The sequence below is a fragment of the Nematolebias whitei genome, chromosome 14 (genome assembly GCF_014905685.2).
Source record: "Nematolebias whitei isolate Nwh7 chromosome 14, NemWhi1, whole genome shotgun sequence".
Lineage (NCBI taxonomy): Eukaryota > Metazoa > Chordata > Actinopteri > Cyprinodontiformes > Rivulidae > Nematolebias > Nematolebias whitei.
This window is the reverse complement of record NC_056511.1, coordinates 17,762,627-17,779,871: the sequence shown is the minus strand read 5'-3', so window position 1 is coordinate 17,779,871 and position 17,245 is coordinate 17,762,627. Positions and strand designations below refer to the sequence as shown.

Here is a 17,245-nt window from a genome sequence, read left to right as displayed (position 1 = left end):
GGTTTTGAGTAATGAACAAGGCTGGGAGTTTTTAAAAGCCTCAGGAATCTTTTGCAGATGTTTAGAGTTACGTCGTTGATTCAGATGGTTAGGTTAATAGCTTGTTTAGAGAACCTTTTCATGATATGTAAATTTTTTGAGACAGGCATTTTGGGTTTTCATGAGCTGTATGCCATAATCATCAGTATTAAAACAATTAAAGACCTGAAATATTTCAGTTGGTGTGCAATGAATCTGAAATATATGAAAGTTTCATTTTTATCATTACATTATGGAAAATAATGACCTTTGTCACAATATGCTAATTTTTTGAGAAGGACCTGTATAAATATAAAATCGATACTTAGCAGATTTTCACCTATCACGTGGGTCTCTGGAACGTAACCCCCGCGACGACAGGTGAGGGATCATTGTGATATCAGTTTGGATAATTTTCTTTCTGCTCAATGAAAATGATATCATACAATTGTCAGAACCGTTTTATGCCTTTTTTTTTCTTTAAAGTACCGTTCTCAGTATCCAATCATTTGGAGTTAGACAACATGTTGACTATTAGAGCAACTTTTTGCATTTAACTTTGACTGTTCCACAACAGGAAAGCGTTTCACAGCACTGAAGCTGACATCATACCCCTTCTGTTTTTTTGATTTTTACTTTTCTGTGGACAAATGATTACTCACAGTGTTCTTGAGGCCTCTGCCACCTGCCAGCTTTTTCATCGAGCAAGATGTTGCCTCCTACATAACAAACGCTTTGAGATATCGTGTTCCGTTACATTCAGTGAACACCTTGAAAATTTCTGCTTGTGAATAGTTTGATTCTGTCCAGGCAAAGTTCATACACTTCATCTCTTAGTCGACATAAATTAGTCTTTTTTAAAGTTTATAAAACTCAGCATGGTCCATATGTGTATACTGCCTTTTAATCTTTCCTAGTTTTTCCTTGACAAATTAACATCCAAATAACTACAGTGTAGTGAGTAAACTTTATTAGTATAAGATTTATATGTATACACTCCTAAATAGGTAGAACTTCTGTGTCCATTAAATGTTGTGAGTTTTAATTAATTCAGTTTTCTCTCCCACTGAAGTTGCAACTGAAAACATGCAGATTCATTTTTTACAGAAGCCCAAGATTCTCAAAAAGAAATCCACTGGGTATGTTGTGAAATTTTAATGAAACAAGTCAATTATAAGCCAGTCACATGGACCGCTACAGATATTTTCATGTTTTAACATCTGCCAGCACTGCCAGCATCCAGCAAAGACATAAATAAGGAAATATAAATTATTTGAAGCTGAGATGCTATTTCCCTCTTCCTTCCTCGGTTTGTTTTGTATTTTGTACATTTACCACACTTTCTTTGCACCTCTCTGCACAGTACTGGGTGAAGGGGGGGGGGGGGTGGCAATGCTTGCAAATTACTTGCTGTCTTTTAGTTTATTATTCAAATTCTGTTCTCTTTTTTTTGTAATATTGTGTCTTTTGTTTTTCCCTTTCAGGCTGAGTACTTCAGCTGTGTGGCAACAGTGGTGTACATGCGTAAGGAAAATTGTCTGTATCAGGCATGTCCATCTTCAGGCTGCAACAAGAAGGTCATAGACCAACAGAACGGCATGTACCGCTGTGAAAAGTGTAACAAGGAGTTCCCTAACTTCTGTTACAGACTCTTGCTTTCTGTGAGTTCAACACACAAAAAGTACCATGAACATCAGACATTTAGTGATTTTTGCAGTGATCACGCACACAGGTTTGTCTTGCTATCTTTATATGGACTTTGCATTGATTTCCATTCATTTTTCGTTCATTTCTATAGCCTAACCCTGACCCTAAACCTAACCATCATCAGTGTACACCTAACCCTAAACTTAACCCATCCTCAATTCACAACTTAGTCCTAAAGCTAACCATTACCAGTACATACCTAACCCTAAACCCTAACCCACCAGCGACACTCGAACCTTATGAGGACCGACCGGGCTTTGATCCTCACCAAGAGCAGTGGTCCTTACAAAGTAACATAAACAAGCACACACATACATGCACACACACATGCACGCATGCGTACGTTCTTGTAAACATACTTTTTGGAGACTTTGCATTGACTTCCATTCATTTTCTATAATCTAACCCTGACCCTTACCCAAACCTAACCATTACTAGTACATGCCTAACCCTAACCCATCCGCAATTCACATCTTTGTCCTAAACCTAACCCCTGACCTCCCAACGAGACTTATCCTTATGGGGACCTGGCTTTGGTCCCCATAAAGAGCAGTTGGTTGCCACATTGCATGATTTTTTTGTAAAATTGTTCTCTACAAGGTAACCTGGAAAAAAAAATGCAGAGTCAGATATACAGAAATAATCTCTTGCCTCTTTCTTTTCCCTGGCTGTCTTAACTCTCAGGCCAACTTGGCAGACATCTGGGATAACCAGTGGGTGACATGTTTCCAGGAGACAGCTGAGGTCCTGCTGGGTCACAGTGCTGAAGAGCTGGGACAACTCCGAGAAACAGTGAGACTCGCACACAAAAAAAGCCTCCACATACAGTTCTCCTCACTGTTTTACCAGAAGGTCTAGGATCAGTGCTTCCTTTGAAAGTGAGTGTTTACCTGGTATTATGTGTGTTTGTGTGTGTTTCCAAGGATGAGGCAGCATTCAATGAAGTCTTCCATAAAACCAACTTCACAACTCATATCTTTAAAAACCGAGTCAAACTGGAGACATATAATGTAAGTAGCAATAAACCCAATAGAATTTCATATAATTAAATAAAATATGTTCCAAGATATCTAGTACCAATTTAATATTTCCGTATTTGAAATTATTATAATTTGTTTATTTCTTTGATAATTATCATACTTTTTTTTTTTGTTGTAATTTATTGTAAAAAAAAAGTGTTAGTATTTAGTAATTTTTGTTGCATTAGTTTGATTGATTACAAAGAATTGGTAAAGACTGTGGGGACCCATAAGTAGGTGAACAGGTGTAGTACCAGCATGCAATGGGGTGGGCCTATGGGTTCTTTTACCAGAGCAGAGAAGAAGGAGCAGGAAGCACAATTATTTGATGATTAAAACAACCATCAAAGGAAATAATCTTGGTTTGGACATTGGGCTTCTTGTTTGCCTGCACTGAAAAAAAAACCCTGATGCAGCAGAGGCCTTGAAGTGGTTTGAGTTTGAAAGAAATTGCCACTACAATCTCAAAAAGCAGAATCAAATGATGCACAATAGTGCTCATCCCTGCCGTACAGGCATATTTTTAACGACACTGCACCTTTAGCCTTTTGTTTGTGCAACAAATGCAAGTCAGTCACAAATGGCAGCCTTTATTCTGGTTTGAACAAAGTATTTTAATCTTTTTTTCTTATACACCGACAATTCTTCTAGAATTGTGCCGCTCAAGGTGGCTGCATGTTGGAGCAGCTCTGTTACTTTCATTCTGAGATTTTGCTTTTGGAAACTTTAATTCCTCTTTTCTGGATGTGGATCACGTTTTTTGGATGTCTGTTTCCTCTGGTATCAGATGCTGTGCAGCTGGAAGGATTTTTACTGAAACTTTTTTAGTTTTGGACATTTGTTATGATGCGTAACAATGCAACAAGGCAGTTTTCTACCACCAACAGCAGCTGATTAACACCTCAAAAGCTCAAATAATATCTCAACTACAGCCCCAAATCTCAAATGAGTTGAGAAGGATGTTCTGTGGATGCATTCTCATCTGCCTGCCAGCTGTGCTCGAGTGCCTGACCACTCAGATCCTGGAACTGGTGGGAGACACGGCTCGTGACAGCAGAAGGACAGGATCGTCCCTCAGCACCTACAGGGTGCAATGATGCCCCAAATCCCACGTGAGTTGAAAAGGAGGTGCCGTGGACAAATTCCCGTCAACCTGGCGGCGGTGCTCGAGACCTCACCACCGAGATCCTGGAGCTGGTGAGAAACTCGGCTCGTGTGGAGCTCTGCAGACTGCTAGGAGGAGTGACCATCACTCAGGGAGGAATTCTGTCCGGCATTCGGGCAATCCTGCTGCCCAGGAGGACCGAGAGGCCCGCCGGATCTGACAGCAATATGGATCTGGGTGGACGGATTGGTATCCTTGGCCAGATTCTTCAGCTTCACTGCAGGAGATCCTTCCTGCCCACAGCTATCAGCATCTATAACAGCTCTTGAATGAAACCAGGATGATGAGCTATGACAACACTTAATTTCCCTCTGGGATTAATAAAGTATTTTTGAATTGAATTGAATTGAATTGAATACTTTTCAAAAAATAGGTTTTCAATATTACCAGGATTGAAGACATGTCGTGTTGTTCTAATGAATTTCAATTTCGCAATCGTTAAAAAAATCACAAAGAATATAAATCTACAATGTGTACATCTGAAATGTTTTTGTCTTAACAAGCAATTTGATGTGCCATAGACCATATTACAGTTACTACAAAAAAAATTAAAAATTGATGTGGTGGTGGCACAGAGGTTAGAGAAGATGGGCCTGTGATCAGAAGGTCACTGGTTTGACGCCCGGACCGACAACATGAAAATGTGGGTGGGAAAGGTGAATCACCCACACCTGCCTCCACCCTCATTTCTCCCACTCTGGGCCCTTGAGCAAGGCCCTTAAGCCCCACCATCTGCTTCTCCGGGTGCCCTAGATAGCAGCTCTCTGCTCCACACAGAGGACTGTGGTAGCTCGGTGGTCTGTGGTTGTGTCAGGAAGGACATCTGGCTTAAAAACAATTGCCAAGTCTTTGTGTGAGTTACGTTTGCTGTGCCGACCCCTGAAGAAGGGAGCAGCCGAAAGAAAAAAGAAAAACACCTTACCAGCTGCTAAGAAAATTACAGCTATTTAAAAAAAAAAAATCTAGATATCTAAGAAAATTGGCTAAAAAACAATGTGAAACGCATTCCCTAGTTTTGAATGCATGACACGTGTTAATCTAGTTATTAAGCCAACCATGACATTGTAAAGCAAAAGTCTTTGTCCATTATCTTCCCCTGTGCTGCACTCCCAAAATTACAAAACTTAACATTATTTACAACTGTAGCATATTTACAACACATTCAGTCGCATCAGCCAAGTTGCTGTAGATGTTTTGTAGTCGGTACACTTTGGATAGCAGAAAATAAATACAGCTGTGGATTCATTTCTCTTAATTAGGCCCTAATTAACATTTAGCAATTGTCTGTCTTAGCCTAATTAGCTTAATTATTCAGAGGCTGGTTTGCTGCAGAGGGCACATACAGAGAGTCTGAGAGGAATGATTGAGATATACAGTGTAGTTTGAGCGGTCTCTAAACGTTCTGTGTTCTGACCTTAAGAAAACCTCAGAGCAACACAGTGCAGAGTTTTTCACCCGTTCTTCACTCTGAAAACTAATGTTGAGCAATTTTAGGAATGATGTACGCAAAGTCATGGACAAGTGCTACCATTAAAAGCTATATAGAACATCAATTTCCTTTAACTGATGTAATTTAACTTGCAGTGATGTTTAATGTCTCTCATACAAACCTGAGTGAACCAGAAATTCTTCAGTAAATGTCAGCACATTACTGGTACTTTGGATTCATTTCTGTGATGTTTTGACCATGATAGCTTTGTTAAAAGTTTACGTCTTGTCCATTTTTCTTGAATCCTTTATGATGATTAGACATTTTCTCACAAAAACTTGTTTATATGGCTAAAAAACAGCCGTTTTATTTTGACACTACATACCTTTACATGTTTATACACAGCTTTATGCTCTATTCAGACTTATGTTTTGTATAGTCATGTCAGCATTGCAGAAGTAGCATACCAACGGCACAGTTTTACTGAACGGTGCATTCAGTTTGTTTTCTTTGTAGGATGCTTCATATAATTCAGTGGTCCTCAGTCCTACTATATAGGGTCCACTGTCCAGCTTGTTTTAGATATTGTCTTGCTTCAGTGCATATAAATCAAATGACAGAATAACCTCAGCATGTTTTCAAGGTCAGCAAATGCCTGTTAATAACTCATATGAAGTGTTTTGTAGCAGGAAATCCTCTAAAACACGAATTCTGAAAATCAGACTGGGAAACACACATTTGCCTAAAAAATAGTTTACTTTGTTCAGTAAGTTTAGGAGCAAATAGTAAATTGAGGTAATGTAATAAACGTGTACGCTGTGTTGAATTGTGCTGTACCAATCATGTCATTAGAACAAACATCCTTGCATACGTAACCACACATTGTTACGATTTTGTAACTATTTCAAGAATTTTTACTCCCAATTTTTTTAAACTGACTTTAGGAAACAAAGGCTTATTGTTGCCTTAGTGTGAAAAGAACATGAAATTACAGACTTCTACTAGTGTCCTCTATATCCTTTATTTCCATGCCACTGATGTCATCCACAGCGGTTGTTGTCATGTTTGGCTCATCACTGCAAACATAGGATACACAGGTTGGCTTGACCGACTCAGTGCAGTGTGAATGTGAACCACACCAGCTGAAAATGTAAACAAATGTTCCAAACTTTGGTCCCCAATCAAACCGAATCTACCGGATTATCAGGCTTGAAAACGACCTTTAGATTCTCATGCAGGTTAGACTGAAACTACTCGCCCCTCACAACAGAGGATCATTGGGCTCTTTGTTTGCCTGACTCACAGAGATGTTTGATCACAAGCTTGAAGGTGAGAATTGGAGTGGAGCTGATTGGGAATCAGGCCTAATGCTGCACTGTAAGTTTCTGAAAGTTGAAAACTGAGGCCACCTCCTCTGTTTAAAGTTGTTTTTTCTCGTTTGACGTAAATGGCTTCCTCCACACCCTCTCAAACCTTCGGTCTTCTCTGTCCCAAATATGAACATTTTGTCCTCAAAAGATTGTCTCTTATCCTTAAGATATAGGTGGATCGCTGAGTCTTGTCCTGAAGAGCTGCTCTCCTGTGTTGAGCCATGCGTCTGTGGAGAGGTTTTTTAGTTTCTCCAATATAGAGGTCTGAACATTCCTCACTGCACTGACCTGCACACACCACACCGCTCACGACCTCCAAACCCAAACTGAGCTCCAGGTGCAGGTGGTGAACATGCAAGTGACCAAAACATCTCTCTCGGGAGCCAGACAAACACAGCCCAATGAACCCCATTGTGCTGAGCGAATAGTTCCAGTCTAACCTGCATGTGATGTAAATAACCAGGCCCCTCATGCAGCTGTGTAAAGCTTGGAACTCCACACACTCCAGACATTTTTGAATTGATAAAGCCTCCTGGATGGGAAGTGAATCATCTTCAGCTTCAGAATAGAAGTCCAGTTGTTGTTGTTTTTGTTAACCTTTTTTGGATTGGTCATGACCAGTATAGTCTTTTCAGTAAACCTGTCATGTAGTTTCAGTTTTCATGAGAAGATAAACCTGGGGCCTGGTTCTTTCTTTCATCTATTACCAGACTTGTCTCTAGATGAATCAGACTTGATTGCTATTATTCTCAAAGATTGTAAAGAGTGTTTCACCTCTATTTTCAGTGAAGATGCAGATGCAGTGAGTATCAGTTACAGTGATGCTTGAAAGCCTTAAGAATTTTCTATATTTCTGCTTAAATTTGACCTAAAACATCATCAGATTTTCATACTAGTCCTAAAAGCAGATAGAGAACCCAGTTAAACAAATGAGACAAAAATATGATATTTATTTATTGAGGGAAATGATTCAATATGACATATGTGTGAGTGACAAAAGTACTGTTCAAAAAGCACCTTTAATTAAATTTCATTGTTTTCTTCCACACAAGAACTGACTGCTTTCCCTAACACTGCATATTCCTACAGATGGCTAAGCAAAATTTAGAACATGTACGAGAACATAAAAGTAAAGTTTTTGCATAATTGTGAGAAAGTCAGTTAAATCATTTAATACTGACTTGCTGTTGGACATAAATCTTTCTCCGTATGAAGAGGTATGAATCGATGCATGTGAGCTTCAAACGTGAGTGCATAAATCTAAGCTCGTGTGCGAGTACATCTGTCTGTCTAAAGTAAATGAATTGATTTTATGTCATTGAATGCATTAGTGTCAGAGGCGGACGGTTTTTCTTCCTTTATTTTAACAGTCAGACCGTTGAGAGCCAAGTACACACTTAACACTGTCGCTTTAAATCATCAACAAAGCAGACTCGTAGAAGACCATGTCAACAGCAGCTCGGCTCCTTTTGCCGTTTCACAGTGAGGAGGAAAAGCTTTAAGGAAATGTAATTTAATTTACATAATCAGCATGAAATAACCAAAGAAGTGTCTCAGTTTCTTTTTCCTTTAACATGTATCTAACAATGAGCAAATATGACAATATGACAAATTGCAAAGATCTTTGACAGTATTTTACTGTACTAATGAGAGAAATTTAAGTCGGGTTGACATGAGGCTTTTTTATGATAAGAACAAAACAGAAGTCATGTTTGTGACAGCTCATGCAAAACTGTTAAGTCAAGTGGAATTTATTTATAAAGCACATTTAAAAACAACAGTTGTTACCAAAGTGCTGAACGGTAAAAGACAATGGCAGTAGTTAAAAGAAAAAAACTAAAATTAATTTAAAAGCATCAAAAGAAAACAAAACATAAAACGCAAAACAATAAAATACTAACGTAACTCGCATTGGGTTAAAAGTCAGTGAAAACAGGTGTGTTTTTAGCAGAGTTTTATAAACAGGAAGTCAAGTGTCCTGTCTAATGTTGGGGGACAGATTGATCCATAGTTTAGGAGCCACAACTGAAAAATCCTGATTATCTCCGAGCTTTTAGTCTGGTTTTGGGTACAACCAAAAGCAGCTGGTCAGATGATCTCAGAGCCCAAGAAGGAACATATGGTTGCAGTAGCTCAGAGCGATAAGAGGGTGCAAGTCCATTTAGGCATTTATAGGTCAGTAGGAGAATTTTTGAATTTTTTCTATGACGTACAGTGAAGGGAGGACAAAACTGGTGAAATATGCTCAAACCTACAAGTTCCTGTTAAGAGCTGCAGCATTTTGGACGAGTTGGAGACGTGAAAGGGACACCTGACTGATTAATATAAATTCTTAAGGGTCTCTTGAGGAAAAACGTGAAATGCGTTTGGGATACAAACAATTTGAAAACAATCTGAGTTTTCAACAAGACAAAAAAAAAATTGTTTCATAAACATCAGTGGGATCCGTCCTCTTGTCACCCATAAATCTCAGCTCTGCAGAACGTTTTGCTGAAAAGCATTTTTTTCTGCAGTGCTTCATTATCCCGGTCTTCCTGTAGGGATCTTCAGTTGTGTAATTGCATTGTTTAGCATGCTACAGAATCTCATCTTCTCTGTGAGGTCGTGGCATACGTTAAATAAACTGGTTAGATGTGTGTGTGTGTGTGTGTGTTGTTTATGGTATGTTATCGTGCCAGCCTCCAGACATTGTTGCTAGTTTGTTGTTGTTTCTTCAGGGAGAGAATGCCAGCTTTGAAAAGGAAATGCTAAGCGTTAGATTTTGGATGTGAGTGGAATATTTATCAATGCACAATAAATCCCTGTTGTTTAAAAAAAAAAAAAAAAACATTGTTTGGAAACAAGTTGCCCCCTCTGTTGTCACGTGAAACTTGGGTTTTAACTGCTTCCCCTATTTTATTTATTGATGTGTAATTCTCTACATAATGAGCCAATGTTAGATTATTCATATTTGCTATGCTTGGTGTTTGGTCTTTCAATTCTTTACCTCTAACACTTCTAATAATGACTGTGATCAAATGAAATGAGATTTTGTTATGACTTCATAAAAAATCCCTTCCTTATTTGGGCTGCTGTGGCTGCAGGCGGTGGAGTAATCATCCATCCAGTCAGATGGTTGGAGGTTCTTATGTAAGCACAACTCACTTGTAAGCTGCTTTGGATCATCTTCTAAACTAAATTATGTAAAAATGAAAAATAGTATTGCAAAAACCAACATTAAAATGGATGCCACTGATGGTGGCTTTTAGTCTTAAGTGTTATGGGTGAATGGCTATAAAATATTTGGCAATTATGGGACTTTTTTTTTTAAACTCATTTTAATGTGCATAATATTTGCACCTCTTTTCTTGAAGATCTTAACAAAAAAAAGAAATCTGAAAAGTAACACCAGAATATATTTTCTTTATGATTAATCTGAGAAAAACACAGACTGAACATCTTGCTTTTGCTCAAGTTAAGAGATGGAAAATGTCACCTGTCATGCTCTGCTCCCCCCACAAATTGTTTTTTTTATCACTGAGGTGTTCATAAGCTGAAGATCACACAAGTGGGGTCATTTCCAAATGAGATTCTCTCCATTCCAGCTGGATGATAATCAAAGTGATATGTTTATTGGCTGGATCTTGGTTTATTTCTATGATTTTATGCTACTGGAAGCTGCACGACCAGGAGAAAAGCTACAAAATGAAGAGAAAATCATTAGGAATAACTTAAAACATATTCATTAAGTTTAAAAAGTATTTAACATAAGTTAGTGGTTCTGATTATGTTTTGAGCAGAGAAGGCCTTGCTGGCCCTGATGGCCCACCACTGTTAGCTTAATAAAACAACTTCCTCAAAACCAGTACAAAGCCTGGAGTGATGTTTAAAAGCAACAAACATGATGAGAAAATTATTAACAAGTCTAAAGCAAGTCTGCAAACCGTTGTTAATTACAGGTTTAAAAAAAACTTTAAAACGATCTTCTTTAAAGCATAGTAAAAAGAAATGAGGGCTATCACGGGACTTCTACTCTGTACTGCTCGTTTCATCCTTTTCTCTATAAAGCGTAATGCTTTTCAGTTTAGACGTTTGTTGCTAATGCTAACAGGCAGCTTCAAAGCTTGGTTTTATGCAATCTGAAGGAACAAAAACGCACATCTGAGTTTGACTAACAGCGTTTTTTTCCTGAAAACATTGGTGATTGCCAATCAAAGGCTAGATTTTCCCTGTCCAGAACAGTTAATTATATTTTTTCCTATGACTTAATTATAACTATCTGCCTAACTGTCTGTAGCTGTTGCCACAGTGGATGTTTTGATGATGAGCAAAAGGTGGTTCAAGTTGTTTTCAGTTTAATTGTATGTTTGTTGTGTCTCTGGGGTTTCACATCATTAAAAGCAGCGCTCTCATTAACATTTTTTAACATTTGTAGTTGCATCAACTTTTTACATACCTAAAAATTAAATCAGAAAGAGCAGAAATTTAACGCAGTGTCTTTGTTTCCTCTTTAACCTGTTAATTCATACCACAGTTTTGAATATTCATTCATTCATTCAACCTTTATTTAGACAGGTAAATCCCATTGAGCCTCGAGGACTCATTTACAAGAGAGACATGATTTCAACAAAGAAAGATGACAACAATGGACAACAGCAACAATAAACAATTATAAAAAAAACAGCTAGATTCTAAGGCGAATGTAGAAAACTAAAAACAGGAACATGTCTGCATTGGTCCCTGCCAGGAGTCCAACAGATTCTTAAAGCCACTTAGAGAGGTCAAGGTCGAGAGCTTCAAATCTTTTTGTAAGATATTCCAGGAAACAGGAGCAGAGTAGGAGAAGGCCCTTTTGCCTAGTTCAGTCCTCATTGAGGGAACACTGCAGGTAATAATGTCCTGTGAGCGCACTCCGTGGCTGCACTCACGCAGAGACATGTAGGAGGAGATGTATGAAGGCAGCAGACCAAGAAGTGATTTAAAGATGAAAATGTACCAGTGAGATTCTGTGTGAAGTTAATGATGTCCAGTTAACCAGTGAATACAGGGTGCAGTGGTGGGTACGATAATCACAGCCAGTTATGAATCTTAGTGCACCATGATAGACAGCATCCAACATCTGCAGGGTTCTTGTAGGAGCGTTCATGTAAATAATGTCACCGTAATCAATGGAGGGAAGGAAGGTCACAGATACAAGGTGTTTTCCAGCATTCAGGGTTAGACAGGATCTGTTTCTGAAAAAGAAACCCAGTTTAACTTTCAGTTTCTTTACCAAGTTTTTCACATGGAGCTTAAAAGAGAGATGTGAGTCGACCAAGATACCCAAATATTTACAGGAATCAACAAACTCAATGGGGACACCATTTGAGGATAAAATGGGAGGAAGAACTGTTGGGACCAACTTCCTATTTGAAAAAAGCATCCCTTTGGTTTGTCGGCATTTAGGACAAGTTTGAGGCAGAACAAATCTGTCTGGATGTAGTTGAATGCAGATTTCAAAAGCTGGAAAGCCTTAGCAACTGTTTTAGTTTGACAATAAACAACTGTGTCATCAGCATAGAACTGTATGGATGCATTAGCGATGTTTTTACCTACATTATGTATGTAGATTGTAAAGAGGGTGGGTCCTAAGACTGAGCTTTGTGGTACACCATTGTTGACAGTTAAATCACTGGAGGAAGTACCATTATGTTGAACACATTGCCTCCGGTCTGAGAGATAGTTAGAGAACCAACCAATGGTGTCTTCTGAGAAACCAATTTCTGAGAGTTTATGACACAAGATGTTATGATCCACAGTGTCAAAAGCTTTAGACAGGTCTAAAAAAAAAGTGCAGCACAATAATCCTTAGCATCCAGTGCTTCAACAACATCATTAAGAACCTTCAGTGAAGCAGTGGTTGTGCTGTGTTGTTTCCTGAAGCCAGATTGATGTGGAGGTAATATAGTGAAATTGTAAGTCTTTAGAAATATGTCTTGACCAACCAACAGTGGCTGTTGAAAGACGGCCTTTACCCAAGTTTAGATATCATTTATGCTCAGATGTTCTGTTTTTATATGATCGATTGCTACTGCAATCATAGATTATGATAATCATAAAGGTTTATATGTTGTTTAAATTCATTTAAGACTTTTCTTTCCTCCTCAGGATGAGAGTCGAGTGAAAGTAACAGTCATGGATATCCTTCCTGTCGACCACAGAGAATACAGCAGGAGACTCCTGAGCAACATCCAGAAATTAGCTCGCTGAGCTCTGTTCCTGTCATCCAAAAGGCAGCCTGATAATTACACAAATCTGCTTGCTTTTGGACTGGACTGGACTGGTGTCAGACTTTTTTTTTTTTTTTTCTCAACTGAAAGATATCATGTCTATCCAAAGCAACTGAGGAGCTGCAAATGATTCATGAGAATTTATGGCAGCCAAACAAAGAGTTGTGTTGTTCATTTTCTTCAGCTGACTCAGTGTGAAACACACAATCACACACAATGGCAATACTTTTCATGCACGGTTTTTAACATAAAGGCTTTTTCAAGTTTAATGTTTAATTTTACATTGATGGTCTTTTTTCCCCATCATGCACCTTTAGAATGTTACGTTATCTTTCTTTATAAAAGTGCATTAAAATCTGTTAAAACATGAACAGCCTTTTTTGTTTGGCTTAAGTGTTTAAGTATAGCAGTAGTGCATGGTTGTGCCATTTCAGGTTCCTTTTTTTTTTATTTTATTTGATACTTTTGTGTTTTGATTGTTTCCCCTAATTTTGAAAACAGGCAAACCAGAAATATGTTTAAATTATGTAAAGGAAATGTTTTTGTTTCATCCCATTATTAAGGTCCTGTGGTAATAAAAAGTGTATTATGTAATAATGGTTGTTTGTTCAGGGCTCTAACCCAACAGAAGATCAAATCAAATCTTTGTGGATTTTAGTTGACGTCACATCCCTTTTAAACCATGTCTATGTTGTTAGGAGCAGAGGAGCTTATCATTTTTACACAACTAAAAGTTCATTTACTTTTTTCTTCGATCTGGTCCAGGTCAAAATATTTGTCAATTAATATAATAGTACAATTTACTACTACAAGTACTTGAAAGTTTTTTTTCTATCAGATGAAGCCACCTCACACACTTTCTACATGCAGTAGTCCCTCGCTACTTCTCTGTTCAGCTTTCGTGGACTCGCTCTTTCGCGGTTTTTCAAAGTAAAATTGAACACCAGGAAAAAGAAATTGTACACGACACTCAACTTTAATATTACTCATATGATTGGGACAATACTGGATACTGTACAGTCAAAAGTTAACGAAAAAATAAAATACTTCGGACAGGCGCTGCCATTTTGTAGTTTTCTCTCGATAAGCCTACACTGTGTTGCCACTTAAAAGGACAACCCCCTGTGAATAGTAAACAGCCATCAGTGTAATGATCCATTGTTAGGCTGATGGTCCTTCTTGACCATGTGAGCAGCTGGTTTTGGTTGTCATCAGCAAACTGGTTGATCCACTCTGAGAAGGTGCTATTTAAGAGACTGAGCTGTATACAGCACCTCAGACTGAGGAAGTCTCTCGGATGAGAGACGAAACGTTTCTACATTTTTTTTGCTTTGTTTTGTTTTTTGTTTTTTTGAATGTCCAGAGGACCAGATTTAACTTTTTTGGATTTTTCTACCTGGATTATTGAGCATGCATCAGGATGTTAAAAGGACTATATTTCCCAGAAGCCAACAGTGCACTACCCAGAATCCCCAACGGTGGTTTCTGCTGAAATGGAGGAAAAGTTTTGATCCAATCCGAAAAAGTTCTGTGCTTATTACGGACCAGAACCAGACCCCCAGACACATCGGTGAACCCGAGAGCTGTTAGCCGGCCCACAAGGACTTTGAGCGGGGATGGGTGCCGCCATAGGTACAACCTCTCTCCAGAGCCCACCAGGACTTTTTTCATCTCTATCGGACCGCTCAATCAGACCACCAGTCCCGCGCCAGCCACCTGAAGCCCCCCCCACCCCCCACCCACACACACACACACACACAAATGCTCTTGCTCTTCAGCGTTCAAGGGCTGCACAGAACCAGAGCAGAACTGGAACCCCAGACTCATCGGTGAACCAAGAGCTGTTAGCTGGCCCATGAGGACTTCTGAGCAGGGACACGCAGCCGTATAGGCCCAGTTTCTCTCTGTAGCCCACCGCCACTACCCCGAGCCAGAGAGCTGACCAGAACCGTCAGGGTAGGTCCACCGAAATGGTACAAAGTTGGAGCAGAACCGAACTGCTGCTGTTCTGCTGAACTGGTGAGTAAAATTTAGTAGCTACATATAAGTATGTTGTTAAATGACGTAGGTTTAAGAGTTTAGAACATGCTAGAGTGTGGAAAGGGTTTATAAAGCCTTAATATATATATATAAATACTAAAATAAATATAATGTAGGTACTTGGCAGATTTTCACTTGTGAGGGGTCCAGAACGTGACCCCTGCAATAAATGAGGGACTACTGTACTGGTGTAATCTTCAGAAAGTGTAATTGTTTTAAGAGTTCATCCATCCATCCATCCATTATCTTTACCCGCTTATTCTATTTTGGGTCACGGGGGTCGCCGGTGCCCATGTCCAGCAATCACTGTGCGAGGGGCGGGGTACACCCTGGACAGGATGCAAGTCCACCGCAAGGACGTTTTGAGACAAGACAAACAAGCAACAGCAAATAAGAACAAGTTAAACCCACAAAACAATATGTGATGTGTTTTGATTCATGGGAGGAAACCAGAGTACCCATGTGTGCACAGGGAGAATATGCAAACTCTCAGAAAAGCTGGGAGGCAAACCTGTGACGACCTCGCTAATCACTCTAACCACTGCTCTGCTGTGCCACCTGACAAATTTTGATGGTATTTTTCTTGTGTCATTGATTCTGTAATATTATTTTGTTAGTGCACCTCTTTGTCTTATCAGAACGATAGTTTCATCTAAATTCTGTTTTTTTCTCGTGGAGAAGCACGCTGTCATGTCAGCCAGTTCACCGCTCATTGATGCACCACACATGGCAGGTTTGGACACTGCTGAAAACTACTGTTTCACTACTGCGATCATAAAATAACGCACTAAAGGAAATGTCTTCATATGTTTGATGCGACTGTGGGCATGATCCTGACTTATGGTGACAGCTCGACTGCACCATCAGGATCACATCCTGCTGATTTTGGCCTCGTTTTGTATAGATTTGGGAACTTTACACATCCACATGTTAATTATTTTAAACCTATATTATTTAATATTTCTAAAGCAAAAATATGAATGGCAGTGAGAGGAATATCAGAGATCACTTTTGTTTCAACATCCAAAGTGGCTAGCTTTTGATGGCATTTTGCTTCAGACATCAGACTCAAACCTTAATATTTTATGCTTTGAATTCCTAAGAATAAGAGCTGTAGGTGCAGTCTAGGATCAGAAAGTCATTTCCATCTTAAAGCCTTACTGATTGTTGAGTTTAACATGTCAGGAGATGTGGAACAGTGAAGGGAGCACTGTGGAGATTACTGTAGGTAAAGCAGCTTTTTTTGTAACGACTGTCCTTTCTGAACCTTATCTGAGAAGAAAAAGTGAACTGAACTGATGAGGTGGCCGTATCTTGTTGGAAATGTGAAGACTCGAGTGTTGAATATGCAGTGTGTCTCTATCTGCAGTGTGTGTGCGAGGCTACAACAAGGACAGGAAATGGAAATGAGCTTCTGTTATCACAGAGGTCAGCCCTGATCACAGTCTATCTGTCCACAGTCCTGTCTTAAGACATGCAGTGTTTCAATCAAACTCTCCAGAGCCTGCGAACGGTGTGTGTGTGCGTGTGTGGAGACTGATGGGTGTGACCATGAAAGAACCACCGTTTTGAAGAAACCATGTGTGAAATGCTTGCGGGCTCTGACATTTGTGTACTTGACCTTTTACATGAGCAGCTCAGGAATAAACGCCTTTCATTGACATATGAGACACAGTTTTATGTTGGTGTCAAATTTGTAGCACAATGAAATGGGAAGACTTGCAGGGTCCGACACACACTTGCCCTTTTTTATGTAAAACATCTAAAGCTGTTGCAAAAGAAAAATGTTTTGATTATTCAGTTTATTTTTTATGTAGAGCACAGTCGATGCATTTTTACAACTAAACATTAAGATCTTGTAGTTTTAGCTGGATACATTTTTTCTCCTTCAGGAGCCAGAAAGGCCGCCTACTAGCATTAGCATGGTGGAAAAACATCCATGCTCTGTAATATCAGGAAACTTCTTTGAAAAATAATTAGATTTTGAGCATAGTTATCTAGCTTCATACTTTTTGAGTTATTTGTGTCCTTGAAGTGATCATTTTGACATAAGTGAGTCCTGACGGACAAATTTAAATCCTAAAATTGCAACACTTAAGGTATGGATTGATTTTAAATTGTCCATCTGCCATCTATTGTTCCTTAGCTTTTATGTGATTGAGACGTGGAGGTAACTGGAACCGGTGGACAACCAAGACATCCCTCTCATCCAGTTTCTCTTGGAGGATCTCAAAGTGTTCCCAGGCCAG

General features: G+C 39.1%; 1 protein-coding gene across 1 annotated transcript in view; it reads left to right on the top strand.

Annotated features, from left to right (window-relative positions):
* LOC119420871 (replication protein A 70 kDa DNA-binding subunit) overlaps positions 1-13,065 on the top strand; it is a gene marked incomplete at its 5' end in the record, with an annotated part of 94,705 nt that extends 81,640 nt beyond the window's left edge. The window contains 4 exon segments of the mRNA XM_037688292.1: positions 1,503-1,742; positions 2,410-2,517; positions 2,649-2,735; positions 12,835-13,065. Of these exon segments, the coding sequence (XP_037544220.1) occupies positions 1,503-1,742; positions 2,410-2,517; positions 2,649-2,735; positions 12,835-12,936 (537 nt within the window). The 3' untranslated portion in view covers positions 12,937-13,065.
* Between the last annotated feature and the right edge of the window lie 4,180 nt (positions 13,066-17,245).